Source organism: Aedes albopictus, chromosome 2 (assembly GCF_035046485.1).
Source record: "Aedes albopictus strain Foshan chromosome 2, AalbF5, whole genome shotgun sequence".
In the NCBI taxonomy this organism is placed as follows: domain Eukaryota; kingdom Metazoa; phylum Arthropoda; class Insecta; order Diptera; family Culicidae; genus Aedes; species Aedes albopictus.
This window is the reverse complement of record NC_085137.1, coordinates 1,364,817-1,385,783: the sequence shown is the minus strand read 5'-3', so window position 1 is coordinate 1,385,783 and position 20,967 is coordinate 1,364,817. Positions and strand designations below refer to the sequence as shown.

At 41.2% G+C, this 20,967-nt stretch overlaps 1 protein-coding gene across 6 annotated transcripts in view; it reads left to right on the top strand.

The window, feature by feature from the left end:
* The window catches only part of LOC109411726 (fibronectin type-III domain-containing protein 3a), a 156,941-nt gene that overhangs the window by 129,311 nt on the left and 6,663 nt on the right, over positions 1-20,967 (top strand). For 5 of the 6 annotated variants that reach the window (XM_062848987.1, XM_062848988.1, XM_029864360.2 and 2 more), the window contains 2 exons: positions 9,254-9,575; positions 16,960-20,111. In XM_062848987.1, the coding sequence (XP_062704971.1) occupies positions 9,254-9,575; positions 16,960-20,111 (3,474 nt within the window). Of the gene's footprint in view, positions 1-8,591; positions 9,006-9,253; positions 9,576-16,959; positions 20,112-20,967 lie in introns of those variants that run through there. The other variant, XM_019685312.3, reaches the window with a different exon arrangement.

Below are 20,967 nucleotides of genomic sequence, written 5' to 3'. Positions count from 1 at the left end.
CTAGAAGTTATGAAATAACTTAAAAACTTAATTTTTAAAATAGTTTGAAGTGACAGCAAAACGAAATTTAAGTTTGAAATCAAATTTAGTCAAGATCAGCTGATATCAAAATGTGATATCAATTTGCTGTTGAATACAAATCGAGTTTTCGATTTGCTATTATTTTGTTGTCAGACTCTGCTCGGGTAAGCAACCTCAAAACATCCGCCGCTTTCGAGGTTGTGCCAAATCAAATTTGTTTTTTACCGCTCAGTCATCTCCGAAAACAATCCATTGTCTCGTGGGCTGTTGTTGTTGTTATTTTGTGCACCAGCGCCACGGATGGATCGGTCGGTGTGATAGGAGCTCCCGCATCGCGAAGCTTATTTTTTACCGCGAACTCCACCGGTGGTAGTAATGCAGCGAGCTACGACGACGCCGTACTCGACACCATGGATGGGTAAAAGAATTAAAATCCGCCGAAAATTCCCCGGCTTTTGTCACGGAAACTGTTTCGTCACTTTTTGTGACCTTTACACGCTTTTCAATGGGGGTTTAAGCGGTGACGACGGTGACAAATGATTATACTGGAATGAAGTTCGTCTGCCATTCATGTTTTTTAGACACTTCGCGGGGCGCTTTGGGGCTTATGCATTAAGTGGTTGAACTGTGGGACTACCAGTATACGCATGTTTAAAACCCGCAGGTCATGCTCAAACTTAATGTTATTTCCGAGATTCTCCTTGAAAGTTTCTTGCAATATTTGTCGTGGTACTTGATGTGAATTTTAATGAAAAGTTTAGAAGAAAACTAACTATCTAACGGTATACATTGCAAGATGGACGTGTTCTGTTGCTGTTGAATAATAGCATACACTTAGAGGGTCTTGCCCGGGATTTACCGGGGCAAAAATCCCGGGAAACCCGGGATCTAAAAAATCCCGAATCCCGGGATATTTTTTTTCAAAATTCCCGGGATTTCCCGAAAATTTAAAAATGGCCATAGTGTTTCCTACTAAAATATAACTGCTCACTCTAAATATGTTATGATTAATTTCTTTTTGGCATTAGATTCTACACTATCTGGCAGATCCAATTGCAATATTTTTCTAAGGAATTTTCGACAGAATATCAGAATGTGGATTCTGAGGATTTATTTAGTATATTTTTAGATTGTTTTGGTAATATTTCTAGAATTTATGGCCGTATTTTTTGCAATTTTGCATTTTTCTAGATGTCTCTGTAGGAATTCCTTAATCTATTCATGATTTCGGGATTTGAGTATTTACTTCACGCATTTTGAAAGAAATTCGGTGACAAGTTGACCAAACAAATCTTGGTGGTGTCATCCGCAGAATTTTTGAAGGCTCATAAGTCAAGAAAATTGGTAAAAAGTTTAAAACGGAACTTCTATAGGACTTTATTACGTAATCTCTCGAATATACCGTGAAGTTTTTTTTTTCGATGGAATTCCTTAAGAAAAGGGACTTCAACAGTTTGGGCATGAGTCAGTAGAGATATTTCAAGTGAAAATTTTGAAGAAAGTTCTATTTTTTCCAACCTGTTTACCAAACGAGTCTATTTTTATTTTTATTTTTTTTTGCGAAGAAAGTGTTCAATTTATAACTGTTAAACACCTTAGATGCACAGTGTATCCTGGTAGTAATGAATTATAGTTGCGGTATTTAATTAAACATTCATAGCAAACATTCTTATAGAAACCTTAAGAAGCTGCAAGTAGAAATTTTCAAATCTCTTTCCCAAGCCTTTTCATTAAAACTCCGCCAGAGAAATTTTTTAATTTATAGCCAAAAAAACATAAGTAGAGACCTCATGGGTTTATTTATGAATTTTCCTAGAAAATCTGTTGAGTCTTAACTTATAATTTTCTCTCCGTATGTACAGATAATGACCAATTATTCAAAAAAGACCGACGACAACTTTTTAGTAATTACACCAATAACTTTTTCAAGTCTTACTTGCCTAAATATCTCAAGATTATTACGGTTTTCTCAAGAAATTTAATATGTAATCTCTTTGCAAGTTCTGTTAAAAACTTCAATCAAACTAGTGGTTAAGGCTATGGATTGCCAATCCGGAGACGGCGGGAGTGCATTGATGGATTTCTTCCAACTACAAAAGGGAAGGAACAAGATGGGTCAGAACTGTTTTTGACTGTACTTTAGTTTTTCTTTCAATGTTTTAATGATTATGCCAGATGAGATATGTATTAATAATTGGATTTTCAATTACTTCGTAAACTTGCAAAACCAACCCCAGCCTGCACGTTTCTTGATTGAGATAATGAAATTTTCGAGGTTTTCACTGCTTGTCCAGCTACTGTTAATTTGGAGGAGTTGTGCGTGTTGACATCAAACGATTTTGTTTTGTAGACACGGCGTGTGTATGGGAAAGGTTTATAACAAAAAAAATGGGCATCGTCAAATTTTTCGCTATTCAAAAAATAGAGGCTTTCGTTGAGAATACTCTTCATAACAGATTATCTTTCGGCTAGTAAAGCAACATCATTAGCCTAATCGCAGTCGTTCAAATACTCCTTTGTAATGGGCTGCCACAATTCGACACACGATCGGATGATAGTATATGTTAACGCCAGTTTTGGACAAATCATCATGTGGTTTGGTCCCACAGTCCATGCATGCAGGAAATATTAGTTTTTAATGGGCTTTTATAGTCTATAGAGTAATACTATTTGGCGGGAAACCCGAAATGTCCCCAAGTTCTATATAAAGGCCGTATTCTTTAAAAGTTCTGCTTGATACATTCTATTAGAACCCATATTCCATTAAAATCTAATATTTCCTGCATGCATGGACTGTGGGACCAAACCACATGATGATTTGTCCAAAACTGGCGTTAACAGTATACATCCTTGTCTCCCCCTGCAGGTACCCGATATTGGATCGGACAAAACTTCAATATGCAGGACTCTATATCTAAATGCTTCGAAATGTGATTCGCTTAAGTTCACCCTTGGGGAAATCCTTTGCGTCTATGGGCGTCCCATAGATTTTTCTGGGCTAAACTGCCGTGAACCGCAAGTCAGTCAGCATTTGGAGCAAAATTGAGTTAATGGTTTTTGATCATAAAAGAGGTAATATTTACGCGGATTGCATAGGGTCAGCTTTGAGTGTCTCTGCTGATATTCGATCGACAGACTTCAGGGTTAGGATAACTGTTTCATTCTCCTACATTGATGGGGCCTTAGAACTGACGCGGGTGATGTGCCTGTTGATGGTTTGTCGGACATCCAGAGTTGAATTGGTTGTTCGAAATACTCTAACTAACGCAACGTTTAAATTGATCAGGTGAGTCGCTGGGTAACTGTCCAATAGCGTTTTTGGCAGACTCGGGTTTATCTCTAAGTGTGATATCGTAGAGGTTAAGAGCAGTTGTGACGACTTTCTCCTTTTTATCAGTCAGAGAGACCATCTACGCTCGCTTGTACTGTGTAGCAGCGTTTGACTTTCATTTCTAGAGCCAAATCACGTTGACAGGATTTGTATTTGGCTTATCTGGTCCACTCTTCCCGCTGGCTACATAGCTTACCCAAATAGTTATCGCTGGTTTCGGTAAAGGTATTTTTGATGGCAACGCACTATTCTTCTACGCTGCCACCTTCCGGAGCACCCGCTGCACAAGTTGCAAATTTTTCAACAAATGATCTTTTCGTGTTTGGAACTTCTAGTCGACGTGTGACGAATCGTCGTCCCAGTCTTCCGTTGGATCCGAGCAATGCTTAGCTGTATCTTACCGATTAGGAGGTGATGTGCTTATATGGTTTCGACTGTTATACAGAGTGTTAGGTTCATGAGTGCAAACTTTTTAAAGGGTGACAGGAGACCATAAATGGTGACAAAAATTGTTCTACGCATATGGTCAAATCTCAACCGTTACGTAGTTATTGAACTTCCCATGTTTTTGTCTCTCATTGCCTTAACTGGCTATAACTTAAAAATGGTCAAACTTATCGCAATTTTTTTACCCTTATTCGAAAGATTATTGAATTTTCTATCAAGTGGCATCTTTGAATCTATTGGATTAGTTAAATAACTAAGTTTTCTAGAGCAAAATAGCTAAAAATAGTGTGTTTTAATTTGTTTTAGTCAATTATCTTTGTAACATGCGTAATAAATTAAAATTCTTTATTTGGCAAAGTTATGGCCCCTGTTCAACTCTACAATCCGTTCTTTGACATCAAACTTTTAGCTCTTATCGTTTTCTTGCAATTTCGATTTAAAATGATTGGTCAGAAATATTCCAAAAAAAAAAACATGAAATGATTCATGCAGTTCCAAAGGGGTCATAGATAATAATTGAATATGTAACGTTACGGTTTTCGGCAAAATTTACTAATGTAGTGGCTGTAGATGTCAATAACTAAACTCCAGGTCAGTTTAGATCACGCTCAATATCGTAAAAGTATATAAAATAAGTATACATATCAGTCGTCAAGTAAGTCCAATCATTTTAGTGGAAAAAGGCATTTTTTGACACTCCTCCAAATCACGTGGCAAATTAATATTTATAATTTAAATTTTTGCACTAACCAAGTTAACAAAAACGGTATTTTATATTTTTCAAGATATTTAAAAGTCCAAGTAAAACCATAAAATAGAGTTGTTTTAGTGCAGATTTTTTTTTTAATGATGAAGATTTTTCCATTTTTTTCAGATTTATTTTCATGCAAATTTTATTCGCTGCAATTTTTTGAAACCCAAAAAATATTCATAGAATTGCATTTTTCAGAGATTTTATCTCATGGGGTGTATTCATATTGCATTTTTCCATCAATACTTAACATTAATAAATTATTCTCAGGCTATTCTAACTTGAATATTATGTGAAGATTTGATGGAAGAACCGACATAAAAATACCAACAATTTGATTGAAAAACATTTGATCAATTTCGACCCGGAGAACTATTTGACCTTGGTTTACGGTTCCTATTTTCAAGACGTTTCAACTAGTATCACACGCGAAAAAATCCGTTCTGATAAACGTGAACAAACAAACGCAAATATGAGAACATGCAAATATACACCGTGAACTGGAACTAGTTCCAGTTGTCAATATGGGCGTTCTCAAAACCGTGAATTCTAGTTCACGGTGTACATTTCTTATTGTTGCTATCGTTGCTATGCATAGTTCCCGTTTGTTCCCATTGCCGTGACTGAAAGTGCCCATATATCGGAACGGATTTTTTCTGTAGGTTCACTAAACAAATTAAACAACTGCGTAAGCCATGATTATCTGATGATTTGAAATGTTTCACGAAATTGCGAATGAAGTAATCAAATATGGTTTTGGTGATCGCTACGTTTAATCAGGTTTTTTTACCAGTTGAGTATATTTTCCACTGCGACCAGTTTTTTTGATCTATTGTGGACGGCCTCGTATTAATGTTTTTGCCCATAGGGGTCATGCACAAATTACGTCACGCTTTTAGGGGGGAGGGGGGGTTTTACAGAACGTGACGACCCATATAATAAATAATGAGGTCCCATACAAAAAGTGGGAGGGGGGGTTGAAAAAAGTTAATTTTGGCGTGACATAATTTGTGTATCACCCCATATCAGTGTGTCATATCACTATGAGTTTGAGTGATTTCCACTTGCTGACTGTAGGCATTATCCCAGTACGGTATAACAGATCGAATGAAATGTATTAGCTTGCTAGGAGAAGTCATCCATACATCTGATGGTTTTATAAAACCTTTATCGAAAAATGTGCATCTTTGTTTTTCCAACATCCATAACAAATGTTCAGAATCCTCCTTGTCCCTATTACAGAAAAGACAGGTATCATCTTCGAGTATACATAGTTGTTTCAAATGGTATTTACTTGCACAGTGCCCTGTTATAAGGCCACAAAAAGTATTCTTTTTTTTGACAGGTTCAGAAGTTTTTGAGTTATAATTTTGTTAGGTACTATAAATCGTTTCGATTGTCGTGCTGTTGTCGTTTTTTTCAGGCATCATCAATCATCTTCTTTTCCCAGTTCTTTAATTCCATTTTGAAGGTACATTCTGCGGCCCCACAAAATGGCTCTGGACCTAGGAAAGAAGTTGATGACCCAAGTCTTACTAAACAGTCTGCTTTTTCATTACCTTCAATTCCATAGTGCCCAGGTACCCAGAAAAGGTTTACTGAACATTTCTTTTAAACAGGGTAATGACACATTCTACAACGTTGTAACGTCACGCTACTAATTCCCATTTAGCAAGGAATCCGAATTTGCAAAAATATTTTAGGGTTATGGTGCGTATTTATGAGATATACTTAAAAAATCTGACCAAAAAGGAGTCAAAACGTCACGGTAGTATGTGTCTACTATTTATGCGCTTACTATTTTTGGTAAATAAACACTTTCCAGTTTGCGTATAGCAAAAAAAAAAAGCCGATCAACATTACTGAAACAATTTGTCCTATTAATAACGACTAGCACAGGATTTCACATTAATCACCAACACCACATGTTCACTCACGCAGGATTAGGTGCGCTCGCACTGTCAGACTCCCAGGTGGAATAAAGTCGTGATCGTCGACACGGCGTCGGACTGAAAACGAAAACATTTGGGTGCATGTCGGGTCGGATGAGGAATGACAATAAGTTTGCTGAAAATTGTGCTTCGCTAGACCAACTGGCGAACCCCGTTTTGGATCTGCGATGTCAATATGATAGATTTACACTCCCAATTAACTATTTGATGACCAATTAGTCTTGTAAAGGTTTTGAGAACCGTAATAAAACCTAACACCTTTTATTTCAGTTTTATGATGGTTCTAAGAGCCTCTTCTAGTCTATTTGAATAATAAATGTTACTTGAGCTGTGCTGTGAAAGTCGGAAGGAAGGGAAACAGCTTTTTTTGTCAAACCGTTTCAAGTTCTATGAACATACGTTTACACCTGAGATGTATATGTAGAGAAGAGAGTAAACAGAAAGTAGATGGAAAGTTACAAAGTAGGAAAGGAACGAGCCCGGGATTGAACCCAAGACCTTCTGCATATGAATCAGAAGTGGTAGTCACTAGACCATTAAGCCCGTCTATATGAATTCATGCAGGATTTTGGCGAAAACCATGAAAAAAATCACTTGCAAAATGTTATTGTCTAGTTAACGGTTTTGATAACTTTCTAATGGAGTTTACGGACGTATGTACGTATGATATCCTGGTTGAATGCCTGAAAAAAAATTAAGCAGATTTTCATTTTCATCATGTAAACAATTTGCCGGTAAAATTGTTTGACGAATGCCTGGGAATCGTAATCCTGAAAAAAAGTGCGGTTCAATCACTTTTCAATGTCGGAGATAACTTCTGACAAAGCGTCTCAGACATTTTTTTGCATGATTTTTAACGAGTTTCGGTATAAAACTAATTGATATATTGTCGAGATGTAATCTCCAGAAATCTTCAAAAAAAATTATGCACTATTTTGTAAAGATTTATTTCGGGAATATCACAAAACGCTGTTCTGACTATTTTGTTTCCAACATTTTTCATACTTTTGTAAAGCTTATTGGAAACGAAAGCTTTTGACACTCATTCCCTAAAAAACTTGAAGAATACATGAAAACGTCTGTTGAAGGAAAACATAGGATTGTTCAGTTGCACCTGAGACTGTCCAGCCGGAAACCAACCAGATGATTAGATACTCCAGTCGCTAGCTCTTCTGTAAACTCCACGGAAAATCCGCTCACACTCTGCTGATCCCCCCCCCCCCTCTAAGCGTGCCGTAATTTCTCGACGTTCCCCAAACGAATTTTCAGAATTAGTGCTCTTGAAAACATGAGCAGGGATTCAAATCAGCCGTTGTGGCAGCCATATTTGTATTCTCTGATGTGTCACCATAACCTATCATGCACATTTTAAAATAATATGTGTTACATTTTAATTTGCTCATGTAGAGTGATTTTAATTGCGTCCCGTGCTCGACCCGAATCGTTGGTCACTCAAGCAGCGTTGTTTCTTAAGCTGGGAAATCATAAAATGAATCTTTAGCATCATCGTTGCTACTTAATCACACATCTCAAATCTAACCCTTATCAGAACGACACAGCAATATATCAAGACAGATCCACTAGTCCACTAGCTTATAGTCTAGTCCTTTTTCTGAAGCCCTAATAAATGACCGGCATGAATGATACTTATGTTCCGTTGTTGCTATATTAATCGTTCGACGAACCGAACCACATACACCTCTTCGCTCGTCCACCGATCGCCAGTAGGGGAAAGTGGCTTAAAATGACCCTAGGTTTCTCCAACAGTAACTATTCATCATTATTAAATAGTTGAATGTCGAATAAAATGAAGGACTAGGAACTGAGATAAAACACCAGGCGTCTTCATTAGTTTGTTCCAACTCTTTAGAACACATGATCAACTAAGCAAACCTAAAAAGGCGTAATCTAGAAGTAGTGAACACGTACTTATTTACGTCTGATTAGACTACTTTTCGGCGTTGTTGCTTGTGTTAGGCCATTATTCCCTAGGAAGTACATTTCAAACCACTTTCCCTTACACCTCGGACAGTGAGTGAAAATCAGCAAATCGCTTTGCAAATAAACATTGACTACGTGGTACTCTACCTATACGTACCTCTATTTCTCTTCGATGGCGTGGTACTAGCGCAATGCTATAGGTGTTGTGTTTGCGGCGTTGTTACTTGTTGATAAGAGCCCCGGCCCCGCGCAGGCAGCCGGTCGGTAGTCGTTGTTGTTGGTTGATAGGGCCAAACAGCAGCCAGCGGCGCGCATTCAACTCATCGTCGCCGTCGACGTGTCAGTTTTCATTTGTGTCTGGTGGTTGGATGACTCTGTTACCCCCTCGCTCTATCAAACACGGAGCAGCGAAAGGAAAAGTTCTATACTGTTTGGTTTGGGGCCTCTTTATCCTATTTAATTATTAGAATAACATTGAATATCTTATCGCTGAGTCTACATGGAGGAGAAAGCTTCTGAGCCTAGCGAAGCTCGTCATGTTGTTAGGAGGGTAGTGTTTAAGGTATAATAAGACTCTTCAATGAAAAATTGGGATGTTATAGGCGAAGGGGTGTAAGTAGCAGCCACTAAATTTAGAATGAAATATCTATAATTTTCATAATTTTTAAATTCTAGAAGTTTCTAGTACAGCTGACTCAGATTGTAACTTGCACCTCTTAGCGTCTAAGCCTCTCAATTTAATGATGCGTTGGCATTGGTACACACACAAGCCTTACTACATTGTTGCGCTTATTTGCTCTGCTTTTCCAGATAAATGGCTCGACACCGCCGTTCTTCAACCCCCTGGCAGCCGGTTATCAGACCGGGCCGGGTTCCGGAGCGCCACATCTCTACCAATCGCCCATTATGACCGGTGCGGTGGGTGCCGCTGCTGCAGCAGCAGTGGCCGCAGCAGGAGGTGCTGGAGCGGGGGCAGGAGGGGGTGCCCACACGCTGCACACGCCCCAGACCAATGTGACCCACTCGCCATCGCCACCGCACTCCAACAACCAGTACCACAAGGACGAGCGGGCCATCAGGCAACATACGAAGTTGGTGCGAAAGCTGGAAAATCAAAAGCAGAGGGAACTGAGTAAGTAAAATTGTTGCAATTGCTTTCGTGGTGGTTTATTTATCCAATGGTGTTAGTAGACTTGTGGCTAATAGGTCGGAATCAATTGGCAAAACCGACAAAAGCTTAGTAATCCAAAAATTAAAGGAAGGAAATTTAGGTAATTGATAACACCACTGGATTATGGATGTGAGACAGACATATCTATTGAAGATGCAAGTGGTCTGAGGTTCACAGGAGTTTCCTTTAGTAAACCGAGTACCCATAGGCGGTAAGTGTAAGAAAGTGCTTCCTGTTTGAGATGAATGTGTAGTGGGGCAACGTCAAAGAGAACTTTAGGCGCTGCCGTGGGAGGTGAAATGAACGGTCCAGACATACTCTGGAGATGCCCTAATGGATCGTGCTCATCTTGCTCTTTTGCCACCACACAAGATATCCATAAGCCAACGTTTGTCGACCCATTCGTTTGTGTAGACCCATTCGATATACTTGGGTTTAGATCCCAAGTTTTACCAAAGGTTCACCGGAATTGCCCGAAGGCCATACGTAAGGTGTCCAGAAAATCTTCGAAACAAGAATAACTTCAATGTACTTTATCTGATCAGTCACATCGATTTCAAAATCAAAAAGACGCAAAGGTCGAACGCCATTACTGTTTCGCCTTTCCGTGAAAAGAACAATAGATGTTTTACTCGGATTTACCGAAAGGCCATATTGGCGACACCAACCCTCAACTACCTGAAGGGCGTTTTGCATCAGGTCGAAAAGGGTGGTGATACACATACCAACTAACAATGTTAGGTAGTCGTTGCCAAAACCATAAGTAGGAACACCGCTATTATTGAGTTGCCTCAATAGCGTATTTGCTACGAGATCTCACAAAAGTGGTGACAAGACTCCCCTTGAGGGCATACACAAACACTAAATTTCCTAATCGCTGCTTGATGCGAAGGCGTGAGAAAACGGTTTTTGAGCATTTGGTAGATCCAATTCGAAATCATTAGAGATATGCCATGACTCCGTGCGGCTTCCAATATGGCATCTAAAGGCACGTTGTCATAGGTACCCTCGATACCTCGATACCTCGATACCACGTCGGATGGCTTTTGAGCGAATGGCTTCTCGATATCGTAAACAACCTTGTGTAAAAGAGCCACAGTGGACTTACCAGATTGGTAGCCATACTGGTTCACATGAAGAGGCACGTTGGCCAGATGAACATCACGGATGTGATGATCGACAATGCGTTCTAAGTATTTCAGAAGAAAGGAGGTTAAACTGATAGGTCTGAAATAATTTGCTTCTTCATACGACGCACGACCCACTTTCGGAATAAACTTTATAAAAAAAAGGATTTTGGAATATATTCTGTAGCAAAACTGCAAACAAGAATTTTTTTTCAAAACATGTTTGAAATAACCAAATCACTTCGAAAGCAAAATAATATATATCCCATCTTCTCCAGGAGATTTGAAAGGAGCAAAGCTTTTTAGTGCCCTCTCAATCGATTCTAAAGCTATGATACTTCGAGTCGAAGCCAGAGTGTCATAACTGCAAGAAAAGACATCAGGAGGTTCATTTGAAGATGTAACACATCCACACATCCGGGGAAGTCTATACTGAATAAACAATCAAAAACTTCCTCTTCAGAGGAGGTGAAATCACCATTTGGCAAACGAAGTTCGTTCACTTGAAAATTCTTAGATTTTGCAAGTATTTTGTTCAACCGACTGACTTCACTCAATCTGGAAACATTTGTACGAAGGTTTTTCCAGCCGGATCGTTCAGCACACCGGAGAGCTTTCTTGTAGAACTTGCGAGTCTACCTTAAATGCTCCAATTCAGCCGATTGATTGATTGATTTGTCTTTATTAGAGAGACTTTCAGCCCTTGGCTGGTTCCAATTCAGCCGAACGTCGTCTGTACCAACTCTTTCTACATTGTTTCCTGAGCTTAGCCATATCAGAATTCCACCAAGGGGATCCTCTTGTGGTCTCCACAGACCTTAGAGGGCAAGCTTCTTCAAAAGCTTCCATAGAGTGTCAATGGATGGTGAGTTTCCATGGAATTTGGTTGCAACCAAATCAGTAAAGAGATCCCAGTTGATTGGCCGGGGGTTCCTGAAACGCAAAGTTTGTGAAGTAACATTCACATGTTCAAAAATGATGTGGCGATAATCAGATAAAGATTCTTCATCTGCAACATGCCAATTGGGGGCTGTCCATAAACCATGTGGTCATTTTTTTGGGACTTTTCAACCCACCCCCCCCCCCCCCCCCGCGTGGTCATTAGTCCAAACAAATTTTTTTATTTGTCCATACAAAATGGTCATTGGCCGAACCCCCCCTATGACCACGTGGTTTATGGACAGCCCCTTGGTCAGCTTGTGACTAATTCTACTAGAGCAAAGCGTTATGTCTAACCCTTCCTCTCTAGCAGATACCATGAAGGTTGGGCGTTTGCGTATGTTAAGTAATCCAAGATCTGTACTACTTAAGTGGTATTCCATCGAACTGGAGCCTCTCAAGTCAATGTTTGAGCTGCCCCAGATGATATGGTGAGCATTAGCTCTCTCTCTCTCTTCTTGGCGTAACGTCCTCATTGGGACAAAGCCTGCTTCTCAGCTTAGTGTTCTATGAGCACTTCCACAGTTATTAACTGAGAGCTTCCTCTGCCAATGACCATTTTGCATGTGTATATCGTGTGGCAGGCACGAAGATACTCTATGCCCAAGGAAGTCAAGGAAATTTCCTTTACGAAAAGATCCTGGACCGACCGGGAATCGAACCCGTCACCCTCAGCATGGTCATGCTGAATACCCGTGCGTTTACCGCCTCGGCTATATGGTGAGCATTAGCCTCACTGCCAAAAATTCGCGGAAGGCTTTTTGAAGTGCAGTATGCGATGACTCGTTTGAAAGCATCCGTAGGAGATGGTTCATCATGCGGTAAATACACCGAACAATAGACGTATTTCCTGTTGAGTTTTCCAACAGATACATCAATTGTGATAGCACATACATCTCTGATGCTTAGTTCAGAGATGGGTGTAGCAACTATTGCGTTGTTGACAAGCACAGCAGCTCGAGGAATGACACGCTAGTTTGCTATTTTATGTTTACTGAAAGTTGCAAACACCAAGGTTTCCTAGATAGAAATTCCCCTTACGAAAGTAAGGTTCCTGTACCAAGGCCACTTGGGCTGTACCATTTTGCATAAGTCTGCAAAGATTGATCGTTGCTGTTCTCTGATGCTGAAGATTGATCTGAACTATCCTAACAGTAGCCACTACCCAAACTAGGTAAGATTAAACTCTTCGCAATAACAGCACAACAAAGAACAACAGCAATAAAACCAGATCGGTATTGATTGGAAAACGCCATAGACGAGGGTACACAGAATACACTGTGTAAATCGCATAATGCGAAACCATATAGGTGAAAATTTACACTTATTAACAACATCTTAATAATCCCGCCCTTATTTAGCCTCAAGTGAGACTAAAGAAGGGCAGCCGATTGTCTCGGAGAAACACAAGGTCCACTGCACCATTGCTCCGGTTAGCGCAGTAAGGGCAACATGCTGTGGAGGGCGCCCTAGTACTCCACAGGCTTTGTTAGCGGTTAGGTTTTTATTAGACCCTAGGCTAGGGATTCATTCCTAGGCACGGTAAGCATATAGCCGCATCACATCATGAATTAGGGGTCACCTGTTGGTGGATTCTTACCACCGGAACAGGCGGTCCGGTTATCACACAGTTATCTAGGCTGATCGAGAAAAGAAATTAATATTGATGATCAACTTTATACGGGCTCGAACAACCGGAAAAATGATGAGTGATGAGTATCGTATAGGGTGTCCCAGAAAGTATGGGCACAACTTTGTATAGCGAAAATACAATCATTTTCTTAACAAACGACAATTTTTATATGTTTGTATTTTTATTTAAAGAATTTTCATTGGTACCTGTAAAAAGTTTATACATTAAAAAGAGTTTTTGTATGCAAAATGTTTAAAATGAAAAAACAACTTTCAAAACTTCTGCACAAACTACTTTTTTACGGTTTTGCCAAATACCCAAATATGAAACAATTTTTTCGACTTTTTTTCGCATGATATATTCGAAAACATGTTTCCTCAGATAGTTGATTTGAATTTTTCATAAAAATATGGTTTGCCTGTGCGTACGGGTATTTTAAAATTTTGGGAAAACTGATAAATTCACCATTTCTATTTTTGGATAAGACATGCCCACAAAGACTCGAGTTTTAAAACATGCTTTAACGAGTATAACAAAAATTTGATCTACACTTTATAAAGCTAGAGCATTTATTTTACTTATAGTGAAATTAAATTTGAGTTTTCTGCATACTGTGATATATATTTAGAAGCTTGTTTTTAACTATTAGAAAAACGGGTATTCATAAATATCGATTTTGGTGTTTGAATTCATTTTCTAGGTTCAAAAATATATGTTTTCAATTCAAACTAAGGGTTGTACAATAGATACGCATGTAGAAGTATACGGATATATTTTTTGAAATTTTTAACGAGCTTTATTTCATGCGTAGAAAACAATTTGTTAAGCGATGTTATTGAAAAATATAGCAATTTGTGCAGAAGTCTTAAAAGGTACACTCCGAACGAAATGTAAAATGCAAATTTTAATGATTGGCATTTGATGTTAACCCTAAAAGGGATACCTTCATGGCCTCAGTTTCGCCACCTCGCTGAGTGTGTTCCATCAAAGACGAGCTCTGAAAGCGCCTGGGGTCCAAATGGACCCCAGGTATCCCTTTTAGGGTTAATATATTAAGGCAGGATATGTGTGAAAATAAAGTTTGTTTATGCATCCATTCCCAAAAGGCAGAGCTGCAAAGTTGTGCCCATACTTTCGGAAGTTTGGTCAACATCTATGTTCTATTCTGTCCCAAAGAAGCAATTTTTTCCTTTATTGCTCGGATCCACTGATTTCCATCATGTCTTCGCATGACCTCGTCATAGCATTGTAGGTTGTCCTCCATGGAGCCACCATGGATCGATGGAAAAGCTTACTGGGAAAGAACATCACCAGATGAACCGTAACTTATGAATTGACTATACTTGCCTGTACAAGTGCGCCCCCAATCGCTGCGCCTCAAACCCTCGTTGACTATCTTCAACTGGTCTTCTTTGTTGCGGTGGGAGCACGTCGTTGCAGCCCTCTTCGAAATCATTATTAGACGTCTCCAATGTGCTGTTGCGAGCTTCTCCTTCTTCGCCAGAGTTGATTTCGACCTTTTCAGAATAGGGATTTCATCCGCGAACAGCTCCATTAATTCAATTTGAGCAGTTTCTTGAACACACGTTGTTGTGCTAGCTCCAACACCTTCATTAACCACAACGACATCTCTGCTTATCAGGAAACATTTCTAATCTAGATCTTACACATGGTAGCCCTTTGTATCTTCAAAGTATCCAACAAATGTACCTCTCACAGCCTTCGAATCGAATTTGTCCTGCTTGATCTTCGGAACATGGACCTTCACATTCAAACCTAAAATTCGCAAATGCTTCAAGTTGGGTTTCCATTCCGTCCACATTACTTCTGGGGTTTTTCCTCCAACGGATCTGGTTGAAGAACGATATACTGGGTAAGCTGCTGTTGACATCGATTCTGCTAAAAGTTGTTTCTTCATACGCACTTCATAAAGTAGACATCTGGCATTCTCCACCAAGGTTCATGCTGGTGTTTACGGACCTGTCCTCTGATGCCGGATTCCGCTTTTTTCCAAGGCCTTGCGAAAATTCTCGTTGATGTATTTCCAGTCCATTATCGATCCAAAGAATCTGGATTTTCTTACCGGTATGCTTTGAAAGATTTGAATGCTGCTTCGAATATCTGATTTTTGGTCCGCAAGAAGTACACAACGACACGCTTGCTACCTCTAATGCCTTCGTTTCTCCAAACACGTCACGAAATCCACGCAATCCATTCGAGGATTCGATAGCTTCGAAAAACTTACGCAGTTGCTTAAAACTTGCCTCGTTCAGATGACCCAATTGGCGACGCTACAGATTGATTCCATTGGTCAGAAATGTCTTTTCCGGCCGGACCAGACAATATAATCCTCCTTCTTCAACTCCAGACTATAATTTCGTTAGAAACCTCTAGAGGAGTTCCCGAATAAGTCCCTTGTGTATTTTCAAAAAAATAAAAATAAATAAATCCCTATTGCAATCTCCAAAGAAATCCCTAGAGGCATCTCTACAATTCGTCGAGTAACTCCAATCATTGGAGGAATTTCTATTGATATTTCTGAAGAAATCGCTCAGATTCCTGGAGAAATCGACGGGGAGTTCTGGAGGAATATGTAAAGCAATTCCTGGAGGAATCCCACTAGAAATGGCTTAAGAAATTCTAGCATGAATTGCAGGATAATTCGCAGTAAGAATTTCTAGAATAATCTTTTCAGGGATTCCAGAAGAATCATGTAAAGTTCCTCAAGAATCACAAAAAAGCAATTCTGGGAGATTACCAAGACAAACCCCCGGAAAATTAATAGAGGAAATCCTATAGGGAAATTTAAAGAGGGATCCTCAAGAAATTCCTATAGGAATTCCTGGATAAAAAAACTGAAGGCATCCTTAGATTTTTAAAAGAAATCCCTAGAGGGAAGAAATCACTGGATGAGTTTTTGAAAAAATCTTAACAGTAATTCCTAAAGGATTCCTGAGAAGAACTCCAGAAATAATCCCTAGACAAATAATCCCTGAATAAATGTACTGGTAAATCTACATTCTATGAGTAAAGTCCTGTAGGAATATTAGCAAGAACTTCTTGAGGAATCCCTGCAGGAGTTCCTAAAGGAAGCCAAAGAAAAAAAAAACTTCTAAAGGTAACACAGGAGGAATGCCTGGAAAAATTGTTAGGGGAATAAATATCTAATTCTTATAAAAATCCCCATAAAATTTTCTATTTCGAAGGACTTCCTGGAAGAACACCAGCAGGATTTTTTTTTTCTAGCATAAAATCCTGGAGTAATTGCACCAAGAATTTCTGGAGGAATCTGTAGATCAAATGTCTGAGTATTGAGTTGTTGGCGGAAGAATTCAAAAGAGAGTGCCTGACGTAATCCGTAAACAAATTTTAAGCGAAATACCTGACCGAGCTAAACGAAATTTTTGGAGAAATTATTCATGTACTTATCGGCGGAACTTCTTCTGTTAAAAACTGCATTGACACAGTGATTGAATATGGAATAGATTCTAGCCATCCGCTGATTTTGTACTTACAAGAACAGGGAAAATCAACAACTGTGTTGGATAACTAACCAACAAAACTTGCGTGACCTCGTAGTCAAATCTAGAACTCATAAATTAATAGTGTTTCAATCTCATCACCTTACTATCAATTATCATTACAGATGCCTCCATTGTGACGCCAATCAACTCGCCGCGGAAGCACACGGAAGTGAATGGTAACGTACGCAAGCATCAGCTTCAGCAGCAGCACCAACAACAACAGCCTCACCACCAACAGCAGCTGCAGCAGCAGCAACAGCAACATCAACATCAACCGCCGCCTCTGCATTTGCAGCAGCAACAACAACTGCACCATCATCTGCATCCGAGTTCCGCCGTCATCCAGAGGAATGGAACTTCTTCGTCGGTGGCCACGTCGGACGATGGCGAAGAGGAGTCTTCCAGCATACCGGAGGAGGAGGATGACACCCAGGCCATCGTGGAACACTTGAGCTCGGTACAATCGCCACAGGTGAACGAAATCACTTCCCGATCGGCACTGTTCCAATGGGCGATCCCGATTCCCGTTCCACCGAGCGAGGCACTTCCCTTCAGCACGCAAGACCTGCACTACGAAGTGCTCTTGAGTGATCCCGGGAAAGAGAACAAGTATAAGAGCATTTTCAAGGGAAATTCTTTGAGCTGTATGGTTCAAGATCTGAAACCTGGCCAAGAATACACGGTACGATTACAGGTTTACCTGGACCAGTTGCACGGAGCTCCGACGGAACCTACGGTGTTTAACACTCCGGCTTGCGAGCCGGACGTCCCGAAGGCACCTACGCTAATAGCTAGATCGAAAAATTCCCTGCAGCTTCGCTGGAACGCGGCGGCGGATAATGGCGCACACATTACCAATTACATTCTGGAGTACGACAACGGGAAGTACAACGGAATGATCCATCTGATCAATTCCCAAAATTGTGATTTTGTTGAAGTGTGTAAAACGAAAGGAAAGCAGTTTACGGTGAACAAATTGCACCCCTCGATGAGCTACATCTTCCGATTGGCGGCCGTCAACGAGTATGGCCGGAGTGGTTACTCGGATATGGTGAAGTACAACACTGCCGGTAATCCCCCAAGCCAGCCGGCACCTCCGACGTTGCAGCACGCGACGGCATCCTCGCTCAAACTCGCCTGGCAGCGACGTTCGGCGAGCGAGGGTTTCACACTGCAGATGAACGATCTGGACCAGGGCTATGGGTACAAGAATATCTATACGGGACCGGATACGGTTTACGAGTGCGTAGGATTAAGACGAGCAACGACATTCCAATTTAGGGTAAAAGCAGAGAACGAGAATGGGGTCAGTCCGTTCAGTAAGGAGGTGGTGTTCAAAACCATGCCGTCCTGTCCGACCCGGCCGGCCAAACCGCAAGTCAAAGGGAAGATCCACGCCACTGGGTTCAAGGTCAAATGGGATCCACCGGTGGATACCGGTGGCGCGGAAATTAATCTCTACCATCTAGAGATCAGCTCTGGTGCGACCTACGAACGAATATACAGTGGAAGGGAGTCGGAAACGATGATCGAACGGCTCAGTCCGGGGACGACCTATCAGATCCGAGTGCTTTGTGAAGGGCCTGGCGGGATAAGTGCATTTTCCGATTTAAGCTTGGTAACGACTGAACCGGAAGTTCCGGGAGCGCCTCCCAGGCCGCACTGTAACGGTGCTCCTACGCCTTATGCCGCGTGTTTGATATGGGACAAACCGGACTACAACGGTGGGGCGCCGGTTCTAGAGTACGAAATGGAAGTGGAGATGACCAACAAGAGTCGAAACTCGTGCTACCGTGGCAAGGATCAGTTCTGTGTGGTTAAAGATCTGAGGCCAGGGGAAATGTATACGGTACAGGTACGTGCAATCAATCGTATTGGGGCTGGAGGGTGGTCCGAGGAGTATAGTTTCCATGCCGGAGCGGCTCCGCCAAATGCCCCCAAGGATCTTAACATCATCCTAAAATCGCCAACTCATCTAACTGTGATCTGGGACGAACCGCACTGCAATGGGGCACCAATTAGTGAATACATCCTACAGTCCAGCAGTTCCGCTGATCAATTGCCGTCTTCGCCGGAGGAACTACTCTTCCAAACCGTCTACCATGGGCTGCAACGGACGGCCGAGTTGAAAAATCTCGCTCCTTTCACCAATTACCACTTCCGGGTATGCGCGGTCAACAGCGCCGGAAGTTCTCGCTATTCTGCTATATTCTCGCAAAAGACCCCGGCGGCACCGCCAAATGTCCCCGTTCTAGGGCAGCACAAAATTACGGCCAGAAGTATACTTATCTGCTGGGAAACCCCGCAGTCCAATGGTTCGCCCATTGTTCAATACAAAATCGAATGCAATGATCGAGTTATTATCGTTGACGCTAGTTCAACGCTGTGTAGAAGAAGTAATGAAAATTCGTCCGCTAAGAAGTTCGACGAAGTGGAAGATAGTGATGAAGAAGTTGAAGAAGAAGACTCGGAAGAGGATGAAGAGAAGGCTGAACAGAACGAAGATTCGTCCGAAGACATGACTGACAGAGCGGAAGCGAATTTAGAAGAAAGCAGTACGAACACGCCTAATGCATCCAGCACAAATCGAAACGAAATGCTTATCGAAGAACTGCATCCGGAATCCTCCTACAAACTCCGGATGCAGGCCGTCAATGAGATCGGAAACGGACCGTTTTCGTCCTTTATCAAATTCACCACAGCACCACTGCCACCAAAACCACCGAAACTGGAATGCATTCAGTTTGGGTTCGCCCACCTGAAGCTCCGCTGGGGTGAAGGAAAGAACCTGGCGGATCTTGCGCGGTACTACGTCGAAATGGAGAATCATCGCACTGGCGAGTACCAGAACGTCTACACCGGAACCCGGAGCACGTGCAAGGTGATGAAGCTGCACGAACTGACCCCGTACACGTTCCGGATAGCGGTCGAAACCAAACACGCCGGAATGGGTGACTTTTCCGAGGATTTCGTATTTGCCACTCTGGCCGCCACCCCGAACACCATCAAGGCGCCGCGGGTGTTCATCGAACCGCTCAACAGCTCACCGCAGCATCCACCGTCTTCGTCATCGTCGTTAAACGGAAGTGTGAACAATTTGACCGTTGTACAGGGTAGCACGCACCTGACTACAGCGACGACGGGTTCCTCTGGCTCGGCACAAGGACAGAACTCGTTGACAGTGGAGTGGCAAACCAGTCGGAACAATCCATTTTCCGACCCCGTCGAGTACGTACTGCACATGGCCAAGGCGAAGGATCAGGAGTTTAGCGAGGTAAGTGGCCTTTTCTCTGAAGAAAATGTTTCGGTGATCTTTTCCTTGTTTCCTTTGGACAATCAATTTTCAACTAAAGTTGTTAAGTGAAAATTGCTTTAGAAATTTTTAGCGTTATTCAAAGCTACCTTCAAAGTTGTGTGTTTGCTAAAACTTTATTCACCCGGGATTCCTTCATTCAGGATTATTTTCTGGGATTCCTTTCGGGATTCTTCCCGGGATTTATTCAGAGGTTCTTACAGAGAAATTTCCTGGCGTTGCATTGGGAAATCCTCCCGGGTTTTTTCATTGATTTCTTCCAGGTTTTCTTTGGAGATTCGTTCGGGGATTCTTTGACGGATTTTCCCGAGGTTCTTCTAGAAATTTCAAACGGAATTCCTTCTGGGACTCCTTCATCGATATCTTCCTCTGGCATTCTTTCAGATATTCCTCCCACAATTCATTTATACATTTCTATGGGAATTCTTCCTGATTCTGTTCAGGGATTTCTTTTCGGATTCCTCTAAGGATTTTTCTCGGGATTCCTACTTCAATTCGTTTTGGGATTCCTCCTTCAATTATTTCTTCAGGGATACCTCCGTGATTCATTTAGAGATCCCTCCCGGGATTCCTAGAAAGATTCCTCCGGTATATCCAAGGGGACTCCTTCTGAGGATTCCTTCACGTATTTCTCCCGGGATTCAATCACGAATTCCTTTGTTGAAACTTCCCGGGATTCCTTATGAGATTTTTCTCAGAATTTTCATGAGTTTTATTTAGGGATGTCTCCTGGATTCTTACAGAGATTTCTCCCGCGACTCCTTTATTGATTCTTTACAGATTTTTTTAGGAATTTCGCCAAGGCAGAAAATTTCTC